Here is a 12,557-nt window from a genome sequence, read left to right as displayed (position 1 = left end):
TCTCGGTTTTCTTCCTGGTCCTTCCTTACCCGTCTCCTCTTCACCGGCTCTCTGACTAACCTCGAGAAATGGGCTGCTCTGGGGTCTGGTGTTAAATTCTATTCTTTTCTTGGGCTTTATTTTCTCCCTAGGTGATCTAATAAGGTCTTTGGTCTCTAAATGCCATCCAAATGCTGATGACTTGAGATACCTATTTCCACCCCTGACTTTTCTCCCCAGCTTCTGGCTCAAGTTCAATTGTTAACCTGACAACACAGCAATCTGTATAGCTGAAGATAGTGTTTTGATCTGCTGCCCTCCAAAATCTCTCTCCCTACTCTCAGGTGTCCCTATATATGACCCAGCTCTTGCCTGTTTTCTGGTCTTATATCTTAACCAAGTTTCCCCTCATTTATTCTGCTCTGACCAATCCTACCTCCCTTCTGGTTCTTAGATAGAACAAGTTCATCCTTAACTCAGGACTTTTGCATTTGGTAATCTCTCTTCCTTCTGGTTTTGAGTTGGCCAATCCCCTCCTGTCATTCAGATCTCAGAGGAGCACATCAGCATACCTACAGTTGCTCTTATCCCCTGATAGCTCTCTATACCTTGTTTTATTTTATTCATAAGTCTTAAATTTTATTATCTGTCTCTCTACTGCAATAGTGTCTTCATTAGAGCAGGGAATAAATCCATCTTATTAAAACCTGTAGCCAGAATACCTTTGAAGAGTTCTTGGCACAGAATAGGTGCTCAATTACTATATAAGTGTGTATAGAAATAAAGTTTGGAAGGATATATACCAAACAGTTAACAGTTGTTACCTCTGAGTGGGCAGTCATTGAGGAGATAAATTATGAATTGACTTTCTACCAAGATATGTTTCAGTTAGTCTTAAATTATTTGAAATGAAGTTGTATTCCTTTAACAATGAGAAAAATTAGTAAACATATTTTCAATTAGAATAAAATGGTTAATAAAATTTTGATGTTTTAAAATAAACTATGTTTAATTGGAAGATGCATTTACGTGGGATACTTTCTTGAGGATGTTAGGTAAGTAACATGTTACTATATATAGTAAAATACCTATGATTTTGTAAAAGCGCTGAAACATGAAGCAGCAGAAACATTTCACCCAGTTCTCTTTCCTTTGAACTTGACTGCTGTATTTCTCATGAATCATTTAAATTGATTTCTTCTTAAATGTAACAAGATCAAATCACTAGCTTAATGCTAACTTACGCTTATTTTTCTTTAAATTATTATATTTTACCTCTTTATTTCGTATGTTCATCCTGAACAGGTTTACTTGTTCTTTTTATAAGCATACTAAATTTGTAATATTAGCGGTCATTCCCAGGTCTGAATGTTAAGTCAACATATGTTTGAGAGACCTTCAACTTATCAAGTATTGCAGGTTTCTGATTGTTTTGGAACCTCTTCTGATACCCGTGGACTTAGTTCAAGGCCAGTTATTTTTTTTTTCCTAATAGGATGGTTAATTGTTTGCTTTGATCACTCAAGTGAAGCATCTTACCATATATAAAAGTCTAGCTGGAGTCTGTGTTGTGACACCCTTACCTTTCTCATCACAGACTCTCCTCCTCAGAAGTTTTGCATTAGATTTGCAAAATGATGAGCACCTCTTTGATCTGGGGGATTGTTATAGCAGCGTGCTGTTGTTTGTGGCTTCTCCTTGGAATGAGGAGAAGGTAAGGAAAGCTTTACTTTTAAATTGCATTTTTGTTCATTCATTTAATGTTCTTTTACCTTCATTGTTATACCATAAAGTTGGTTTTCCGTACTTACATACGCTAGCATTTTCTTCCTTAATTTTTTTAAAGTAAAACATTTTAATTTAAAATTTTGAAAGTATCTTTTTTATTATATCTCACAAAAGATATAATGGCAAAGTTTCCTTTTTAGTATTGACATATACTAGTGGTAATGTAAAAATGGACAAACTTGTTAAACATCACTGACAGAAATTTTATGAGATCTCTGTGTGTGTTTATGTGTGCATATAAAGAGAAAGTCTGTATTAGTAAGGATATAAGTGGTAAGTGGATCTGCAATTCCTATCATGTGGATTAAATAGATGCTCTGACTAAATAAATGTTCTTTTTTCAGCTAGTTCTTGTGCATTGTATACACTCAGTCTAAGCTGGGAAAGAGTATAGAGCCTGCATTGATCATTCTATTACTATTTTCTTATTAATGATAATCAACCATGGCGAACTGGGAAACTGTTAAATGTATGAGACATCACTTTTATTTGTATGTATCATTTATAACTGGTTCAAGAAATACAAATAGAATCAGATACATAGCCACAGTTTATTTAACTTCTGATTGCCTCAAAGAGTATTGGGGGGGAGGTATGTAAATATTCTCTGCTTTGTCAATCTCCCAAAGACAGAATTACCCACAGCATATCTTCAACTGTGTACATTGCTGTGCTGTCTACCTTTTACAGGTTTTTTTTTTGTTTTGCCCTTTATGGTATTTTAATATTAACTACCAGGACTGGTAGTTTCTAGTTTTAATTAAACCACTTATCTGCAAACTATGAAAATAAAAAGAATTATTTTATGCTATGTTATTCTACCAAGAGGGATAGTGGTTTATGTTGGAAATTAAATGTTTATATTCTTAAATAAAAACATTTAAAATAGCAACAAAGAGCATTGAATTATAATCAATAACCATGTTAATACTTACCTTACTCAATTTCACTTTATAATGTGCTAATTTCTCAAAGATTCCCCTCTGCAACTATCATTACAGAACAATAATATATTTAAACTTTGAAGATTTTGAAAACTTCAATTCTGCAATCCTTTTTGTCATTCAGGATTCTATATCTTTAGAGAAAACAATCAGATGAAACATTTTGAGATACTTAGGCAAACGATGCTTAGAAAAAATATAAACACTAGAATGTAGTTTCATCTCTACACTGATAGGGAAAATCTTGTTGGCCTGGTTGATCCTTTTATCCTTATCATTGGGAAGAGTGAGGAGCACATATTAGACACTCAGTGTTTGCCGAATGTATGCATGGATGGATGTATGGATTTAGCTATCATTTTCACCAATGTATCATGTTACTAGGTTAATATAATTCATTCTTTTAGTAAAGGAGCAGGGCCCCACCAACCAAAAAAGTATCAATAAACTATAGAGTTTTGAAGTTTGAAGTCAGGGGTAAAAAATGTAATGTAAATAAATATAAATAAAGAACAATGTGCAATTTTCCATATTTACCATCTCTTTGTGTCTTACAGGCAAATGGGTGAACCACCTCTGGAGAATGGGTTGATTCCGTATCTGGGTTGTGCTCTGCAGTTTGGTGCCAATCCTCTTGAGTTCCTCAGAGCAAATCAAAGGAAACATGGTCATGTTTTCACCTGCAAACTAATGGGAAACTATGTCCACTTCATCACCAATCCCTTGTCATACCATAAAGTGCTGTATCATGGAAAATACTTTGACTGGAAAAAATTTCACTTCACTGCTTCTGCAAAGGTAACCAGGTTTGCATTTATATAGCATTCGGCTTTTTTATTTTCTACCTTTTTCTATGTCAATCTATTTAATCATTTTGACATACTCAGATGTAAAGACGGAGATGCTGAAGAGAGTTACCCTTACATGGAGATTCTTAGAAACACAATAAACCAAATTAGACATAATCTCTTGGTATTAATCATTTAAAAAGTCAAAATCGGTATAGCTTTGTCATTTCTTAATCAGCTTATGAGGGTGAAATAAAAATTAAACGTTTTACTGAACCGGATGGCATGGTATGAATAAGACAGGTACAAACTCACTCATGTCAACAATTTCTACACAAGACCCAGAGTGCAAGTTGGAAACTTAACGTTCAACAATTGTTTTACCACACTCATGCCACACAATTGTTTAATTTTGTTAAGGAATTGACCAGATATTTTGGCATCACTTAGATGAAATCTAAGAGGCTCTTTTATAGAGAAAAAATTAATCAATATTAAGTGAGTCTCTGCAAAGAAATATTAGAACTGGTCTCTGCTACTAAGTAGCTTAAAGTCTGGTTAAGATGCATCTACAAAGAATATAAAAGGGAACTAATGATTAAAAACATTCTTGATTAGTACCAAATTGTGTGCAAATAAATGCAGAAGCATAAGAAAAATAAGAAATAGAAGACCAGAGTGGTTGTGAGGGAAGTGTCACTGATAATCTGGGACTCAAACTTGGCCTTGAAGGAAGGGCGTGATTTGGCCGTTTGTAAAGTGCTATGAAATTGCATGTGGGAAGGCCGGTTTTCCTTTTTTTTTTTTTAACAAGTAGAGAATCATGAAAGCATCTAATCTGTGTTTCAGACATTTACTAGTCCTAGGTCAGGTTTAATTTCTTTTTTCACACATTTCATTTACGGTCAGGCATTTGGACACAGGAGTATTGACCCCAGTGATGGAAATACCACCGACAACATAAGTAAAACTATCATCAAGACTCTGCAGGGCGATGCCTTGAATTCCCTCACAGAAGCCATGATGGAAAACCTCCAACTTGTCCTGAGATCCCAGGTGGTTCCCAAGCCCAAGACGCCCGCCTGGATGTCAGAGGGGATGTATGCCTTTTGCTACCGAGTGATGTTTGAAGCTGGGTATTTCACGCTCTTTGGCAAAGATCTCACAGGGCAAGATGCACAAAAAGCACTCATTCTAAATCACCTGGACCACTTCAAGCAATTTGACAAAATCTTTCCGGCCCTGGTAGCAGGCTTCCCCATTCACGTGTTCAAGACGGGCCACTATGCCCGGGAGAAACTGGCGGAGGGCTTGCGGCTCCAGAAACTCAGAAAGAGAGACCACATCTCGGAACTGGTCAGGTTTCTGAATGACACGCTCTCCACCTTGGACGACACGGAGAAAGCCAAGTCACTCCTCGCTGTCCTCTGGGCCTCGCAAGCAAACACCATTCCAGCGACTTTCTGGAGCTTATTTCAGATGATTAGGTAATTAGCAAATTATCCATTTATTTCTTCATTTTAGGTGAAAGCAGAAATTCAACCATATTAACAACAACAACAACAACAAAAAAGACGTGGTACCTTCTCATGCTGTCAATCAAGAATGTGGTATTTAACCTTGTAAAAGTTTAACATGTATCAGTTCATCCAACCCTCCAAAAACAGCTGTGACTGGTAAACACATCTTGTAGAAGCAGAGACCGTCCCAGGGAAAGGAACGTGCTGGTACAGGGTCAATGTAGGCTGTCTGCACCAGAGCCCTTGCTCCTAACTCCAAGCTGTTCTTCATGACACCTCCTAAAGTCCATGAATTTGGTCTTTATAATCATAAAAATATCCTTGTGTGATTGCTGACGTATTGTCAGTGAAAAGAACAGTGCCTGTATCTTATTCGTCTGTGCATTAACTGTTTTTTCACTGTTAGTGATTGCTGTCATACTATTCGACCAACTCTGATAGCTATGAATAAGAATCATAATATATTATTATTGATGGGATTTAGCTAGAGTTTGCCTTTTAAAACTGTATATTAAAAAAAAACCTGTATGTAACATATATTTTGCATAATGTGATGTCTTCCCAGAGGGATAGTCTTTTGGGAATTTGACATTCAAATGGTTTATTGAACTATTCCAGTTCAATTGGATGTTGAGTGTCCCATAGACACAAAATTGTGTCACATAGACACAAAATTATTATTCCATAGGATTGGGAATGCCAAAGTTCCATTGAAGGCTGATAATTTTATGTCTTTAATATAAAAAATTTTTTAAAACAATTTCAGATATAAAAAACCATTACTAATCTTTCTCAAAGTTTAAATGCCTTCTGAAGTTTTTACTTGAGAAAGCTCTTTCTGGAATAAATTCACATATTTACAGTGAGGTTACAACGTCAGTTTTCTATCCTATAGGTAATAGTAGCCATTTCACGATAAGCACGCAAAGACTTACCAGTCAAACATTTCTGAGACTCAGTTTACTGTGATCATGTTATATGGCTCCATTACCATGGCACTGAGGATCCAGTAAACGTCAATGCACTAAAGTGAAGTAGCATTCATTTCACCAGTCAAAGTGTTAGAACAATAAATTATTATATAAATGGAAAAGCTGTTCTACGTGGAATCACATGCATGTTAAGAGTAAATTTAAATTTCCTTTGGCATTTTAGCCAGTACTTTAGAATTGTTATCTTGGATGCAATTTTCTTTCTCAATTGCCATGCATATGACTAATTTAACCATTTAATCCTTATTAGAAACATTTATTTATAAAAGTCTGGTCAAAGTTTTACTTCTATGTAGCAGGACCCTTTTATTTTTTATAAATTTATTTATTTTATTTATTTATTTTTGGCTGCATTGGGTCTTCATTGCTGCGCGCAGGCTTTCTCTAGTTGCGGCGAGCGGGGGCTACTCTTCGTTGCGGTGCACAGGCTTCTCATTGCCGTGGCTTCCCTTGCTGCAGAGCATGGGCTCTAGGCACGCAGGCTTCAGTAGTTGCAGCATGAGGGCTCAGTAGTTGTGGCTCGCAGGCTTAGTTCCTCTGCGGCATGTGGGATCTTCCCGGACCAGGGCTCGGACAGGTGTCCTCTGCATTGGCAGGCGGATTCTCAACCACTGCGCCACCAGGGAAGCCCATGGGACACTTTTAAGGCAACAGTTCTTGCTAACATCCAAGGACTTAAAACACAACTATAAAATAGAGTAAAAAATAAATGGGAATGTCCCTTTCCCACCTTCTCTGTATCTTGACCACCTGGTTAAAAGAAGGGGAAACGCCTATTTGTTTGCAGACCTTTTGGTAGAGAAAAAACTGTTCTGTACATCTTTTCTTTTCTCTTAACCTTTCATAGGAACACGGAGGCAATGAAAGCGGCCACTGAAGAAGTGAATAAAATGCTAGAGAACGCTGGTCAAAAAATTAGCTTTGAAGACAATCCAATTTATTTGAACCGGATACAACTGGATGACATGCCCGTGCTAGGTGTGTTTGCTGTGTTGTTACATGTCATTTACTGCATCCTCCTAACAGGAATTGTCAGTACACATGACTCACTTACTTGTTGCATACTTACTTACTTGTTCGGAAAAACCCGAACTTTTTTGGCCAACTCAATATTTGTATATAACAAGTGAGGAAATGGGCACTTAGAGGTTACGTCACTGCCCGGGATTGGATGGTGGAACCAATGACAGCGATAATGTGGACCTCTTGACTCTGCACTTTCAATCTCTTCTCTGTGCTGCCCTGCTCTGCCTCATTTGTTACTGCTCTGACCAGTCATCTTATAGTTAATGGGCTACTCATTTTCATGAAATGAAAGGGGGAAAAGTACCATCATGAAACCACAATTAGCTGCATGGGTTGGGTGGTGGGGCGGAAGGTTATTTCATTGAAAAAATGTTGGCTTCTCTGGATTTTATAGAAATACAAAAGTACCATATTTTTAGAGTAAGAAAGGGTTTTCTCTTTGTTTTTGTTATGTTTCTCTAGAGGAAATAAAGCAGTGTATGCTTTCAGGGGCCGTGTGTCTCAGCGGAAGGGACTAGGACGGCAAGGAGCACAGGCTCCACGTGGGACTCCGCCTGCCGTAGAAACCACGGATGTGTCATTTCACTTTTGGGGGTCTTATTTTCTCACTTGCGAAATAAATTGCTAACATGCTATGATTTTATGCACAGTCATGTGACGAGCACTTAAAGCATGAGAATTAAAAGGACAGAGACCGGAAGGTCAGGCGAGACTTTCTCATCCTATATTTCAGCATATCCTCCGCGTGTTCTTTGTGTCCCTTTACGTCCTTACCAGAATGCAGGGCATAATCACACAACATCAGATAGCGTAACGATAAAATTGGGTTCTTGTAAACACTGAAGTGAAGCTGCATTAAACATCTGGAAAACTATTTCTATGTAAAAGTGTTAGTATATTAAATCTCAAAAGTGATAAACTTTGAATAATTCACATGAAAGTGATTTACTGATTTTTTCCAATTGCATTAGATGTCTAGTGTCTTGTAGAAATAAGATTATTTTTCCATAAAATTATGAAAGTCTAGTTCCCATTGATGACCAAGAAGATCGTATCTTTACCAAAAGATTATTAACTCAGATTATCAGATTAAAAATACATTCAGACACAACTGAATCATTGATCACAGCACAGAAAAAGTTTGAGAAATTTTTATCTGGCCAGCTTCCCACAGTCTCTTTAGGTTTGTGTTATAGGCTGCTAGAAGTATTTCAGACTCTACATTACGTGGCCTTTATAAATACTTTGTTCTTCCTTCTCCCTTTCCTCTCCTCGTTTCTTCCTTTTAAAATCTTTAGACAGTATCATCAAGGAGTCTCTGAGGCTTTCCAGTGCTTCCCTCAACATCCGGACTGCTAAAGAGGATTTCACTTTGCACCTCCAGGATGGTTCCTATAATATCCGCAAAGATGACATCATAGCTCTTTATCCGCAGTTAATGCATTTAGATCCAGAAATCTACCCAGACCCTTTGGTAAGTGACTGTTCATCAAAGTTCAGAATCCAGAAAAAAAAAAAAAAAAATTTCAGTATCCAGGTGATGTCTACCCAGATTGAAATAAAGAAGAAATTTACCATTGCAGAATTCATTTGATCATTGAAACCACAGGGACTGTCTCTTTTATGAATGTCAAATATTTATCTAATTTGGAGAATTTGGATGACAGCTTGAAATTTTAATTTTTATTCCTGGTATTGGTCATCACATAATCTCTACTAGATTATATCTGCAGTTGTGATAATAAAGCTGCTGCCCTTCTTCTTCTTTAAAAAGTGCCTGCTCCCAAATCCAGGAAATTAGGGGCTAATATACTGACTCCTCTAGCTCCTGATTTGAATCCTTCTTTCTAGTTCTGCCTAACGGAGGGAGGAACTAGTTGCCCAGGCAGGACAGGAGGTATAAAGGTTTCTCTTTCCCACCAGTTCTCCTTAAGTTCCAGCTTCTTATTACTTTCTGATTCAAGGTGGGGTATTTGCTAAATTACTCATAGATTGGATTAAAAAAGAAAATTACTCTTTGGAACTTCCAGGTTAAGAAAAAGATAAAGTCCTTTTAAACCAGCTTATACATTTGTTTTCTTTGTATCTTTATTGCAGACATTTAAATATGATCGCTATCTTGATGAAAATGGGAAGACAAAGACCGCCTTCTATAGTAATGGACTCAAGTTAAAGTATCACTACATGCCCTTTGGGTCAGGGGCAACTATATGTCCTGGAAGATTATTTGCTGTCCAGGAAATCAAGCAGTTTTTGATTCTGATGCTTTCCTATTTTGAACTGGAGCTTGTGGAGAGCTGTGTTCAATGTCCCCCTTTGGACCAGTCCCGTGCAGGCCTGGGCATTTTACCACCATTAAATGATATTGAGTTTAGATATAAATTCAAACATGTGTGAACATACGCTTGGAAAAGAGGACCCCTGATGCTGTTACAAGACTGCAGAGCACCATCATTTACCAGTCCCTTTGGACAGACATGCTTAGTGGTGGTAGAATGGAGGCAGCAGGTCCAGTTCTGTTCACCAGCGCTTGCTTGTGAATCTTAACATCTTGTTGATGGTTTGAAGAGGCTATTTCAGACCCTGCAAGTGAAAAAAAAACTAGTTCCTAGAAGCACAATTATTTGTTTTCATTTCAATATGTCAGTGAATGTTCATATAGCCACGGACTGAACTTCATTATTTTCAGAGGAAAAAGTCTTTTTTTTTTTTTTTTCCAGAATGAAGATATTCCAATTGGCAAAATTTCTTTTTTTTCCTAAGGAAACTGCTTTATTTTTATAAAAACCACCCAACAGTTATGCAAAACATACACATTCACGTTTTAGTGAAACTGCATGACTTTTTGACCAGATATGGGGCCGTACAGGTGTAGATGTATATTATAAAGGATATTTTAAAGGATTATATCATGCCTTCTAATAAAAAGAAAATGTTTTCAGCTTTCCTTATCTCCAGTATTCATGGCTTTTAAAATGACGATCTTGATGTCCTGAGAACATTAAAGATGGTTTTAATATATTCTCTTTAGGGTTTAATTTATTTTTGCTGGAAACTCTAATGTCTGTGTCAGGTTTCAGTGATCTTGTCTATCATTAGATTTCATATTAATTGGAAGTTTTTTTTCAGAAAAGGCAGTTTTTTTCTGATATTACTAAATATACATCTATGAAAAGAATAATTTCTTTTAAAATATTTTAAGTGCTGGAGTTATCAGCTATAATATTTTTATTGATATTTCTCTATGTATTTATATGTAAATTATATTTAACTTTTTCCTTGTACTACAAATACTAAGAACATATTATAACATTTGATAATGTTGAAATGATTCACCTTTCAGAAATAAAAGTGTGAATTTGTATGTTTTAAATTTTTAAATATTCCGAATGTTTAAAGCATTTACCTACTGATAAGCTTCAACAATTTTGTTCATTATTCATTTCTTAGAAAAAGCAAAATAATTATTCACTCAAAAATCTGCACACTTCATAAAATTCATTAAAGATTTTTAATCTTGCTATTTATTAAATTTATTAATAACTAAATTTATTAATAATATTATCATGGAATTATCTCCTACATAGGTTATTTTTCATACCAAGAAAACTAAACTTATTTAGATGTGGCTCAAGATGAACAAAATTCTTTTACAGAAAATTTGTTTTAAGCTAAATTTCTAACGTGGTTTCCTTTACTAATATGTTTTATATAGGCACCTCTTGGAGATATTGCAGGTTTGGTTCCAGATCTCCCCTATAAAGCAAGTCACATGAATTTTTTGGTTTCCCAGTGCAAATAAAAGTTATGTTTTTACACTATATTTTAGTCTATTAAGTGTGCAATAGCATTATATCTAAAAAAAAAATGTACGTACCTTAATTAAAAAATACTTTATTGCTAAAAAGTGCTAATCATCTGATGGTTTCAACTTCTTTGAAAATTGGAGTCAGTCCTCTCAAATCCTGCCACTGCTATATCAACTAAGTGTATATATTCTAAATTCTTTGTTGTCACTTCAATAACCTTCACAGTATCTTCACCAGGAGTAGATTCCATCCCAAGATACCACTTTCTTTGCTCATCCATAAGAAGAACTCATCATCCTAACAGAAGAGGGTCAGCCTGTCCTTCGAAGCTTTGAAGCCAGGCATTGACTTCTCCTCTCTAGCTAGGAAACTCCTAGATGGCATCTTCTTCCAATATAGGGCTGTTTCTTCTACATTGAAAATCTGTTGTTTAGTGTAGCCACCATCATGAATATCTTAGCCAGATCTTCTGGATAACTTGCTGTAGCTTCTACATCAGCACTTGCTGCTTCACTTTGCACTTTGATGTTATGAAGATGGTTTCTTTCCTTAAACCTCATGAACCAACCTCTGCTGGCTCCAAACTTTTCTTCTGCAGCTTCCTTACCTCTCTCAACCTTCATAGTATTGAAGAGAGTTAGGGCCTTGCTCTGGATTAGGCTTTAGCTTAAGGGAATGTTGTGGCTGGTTTGATCTTCTGTCCAGACCCCTGAGACTTTCTCCATATCAACAATAAGGCTGTTTCACTCTCTTACTGCTCCTGTGTTCACGGGAGTAGCACTTTATTTATTTATTTATTTTTGGCCGCGTGGGGTCTTCATTGCTGCACGTGGGCTAGTTGTGTCTCGCGGGCTCTAGAGCACAGGCCCTGTAGTTGTGGCTCACGGGCTTAGATGCTCCGCGGCATGTGGGATCTTCCCGGACCAGGGCTCGAACTCATGTCGCCTGCATTAGCAGGCGGATTCTTAACCACTGGGCCACCAGGGAAGTCCCAGGGAGTAGCAGTTTTAATTTCCTTCAAGAACTTTTCCTTTGCATTTACATCTTGGCTAACTGGTACCAGAGGCCTGGCTTTCAGCGTATCTCAACTTGGACATGCCTTCCTCACTAAGCTTCATCATTTCTAGCTTTTGATTTAAAATGAGAGACGTGGGACTCCTCCTTTCACTTGAACACTTAGAGTCCATTGTAGGGTTATTAATTGGCCTAATTTCAATACTGTTTTGTCTCGGGAATAGGGAGGCCCGAGGACAGGGAGAGAGGAGAACAGCCTGTAGGTGGAGCAGTCAGAACACACACATTTACTAACTTTGCCGTCTTATATGGGCATGGTTCATGATGCTCTAAAACGATTACAATAGCAACATCCAAGATCACAGATCGACCATAGCAAATATAATAATAACGAAAAAATTTGAAAAGTGCAAGAATTACCAAAATGTTACACAGAGACACAAAGTGAGAAAATGCTGTTGGAAAAATCATGCTGTTACACTTGTTCGATGCAGGGTTGACACAAACCTTCAATCTGTAAAAAAAATGCAACATCTGTGAAGCAGAATAAAGGGAAGTGCCTGTCACTTGCTGAATGTGTCCACACATCTTTCCACATCTTTATTCTTGTACAGCAGGGGTTACTAGTCCATAGCACTGTGGGCCAAAGGTGTCCTGTTTTTGTATAGATTGAAAGCTAAGAGAGGCTTTTACATTG

The 12,557-nt window shown here is 36.9% G+C and overlaps 1 protein-coding gene across 1 annotated transcript; it reads left to right on the top strand.

Moving 5' to 3' along the window:
- The first annotated feature begins 1,565 nt into the window (after positions 1-1,565).
- Positions 1,566-10,309, top strand: CYP7A1 (cytochrome P450 family 7 subfamily A member 1). Its single transcript, XM_068525605.1, has 6 exons — positions 1,566-1,693; positions 3,269-3,509; positions 4,409-4,986; positions 6,859-6,989; positions 8,336-8,511; positions 9,135-10,309. The coding sequence occupies exons 1-6, from the start codon at positions 1,614-1,616 to the stop codon at positions 9,432-9,434; spliced, it is 1,506 nt and encodes a 501-aa protein (XP_068381706.1). The 5' UTR covers positions 1,566-1,613; the 3' UTR covers positions 9,435-10,309.
- The last annotated feature ends 2,248 nt before the right edge of the window (positions 10,310-12,557 follow it).

This window comes from Eschrichtius robustus, chromosome 17, assembly GCF_028021215.1.
Source record: "Eschrichtius robustus isolate mEscRob2 chromosome 17, mEscRob2.pri, whole genome shotgun sequence".
NCBI classification, from domain to species: domain Eukaryota; kingdom Metazoa; phylum Chordata; class Mammalia; order Artiodactyla; family Eschrichtiidae; genus Eschrichtius; species Eschrichtius robustus.
This window is presented reverse-complemented; position numbering and strand designations above follow the sequence as displayed.

Bases quoted from the DNA above. Each gene is read 5' to 3' on its own strand.
- CYP7A1 (XM_068525605.1), top strand. From the start codon at position 1,614: ATGATGAGCACCTCTTTGATCTGGGGGATTGTTATAGCAGCGTGCTGT. The intron at 3,510-4,408 runs GTAACCAGGTTT...ATTTACGGTCAG, and splicing joins ACTTCACTGCTTCTGCAAAG to GCATTTGGACACAGGAGTAT. The intron at 8,512-9,134 runs GTAAGTGACTGT...TCTTTATTGCAG, and splicing joins AAATCTACCCAGACCCTTTG to ACATTTAAATATGATCGCTA.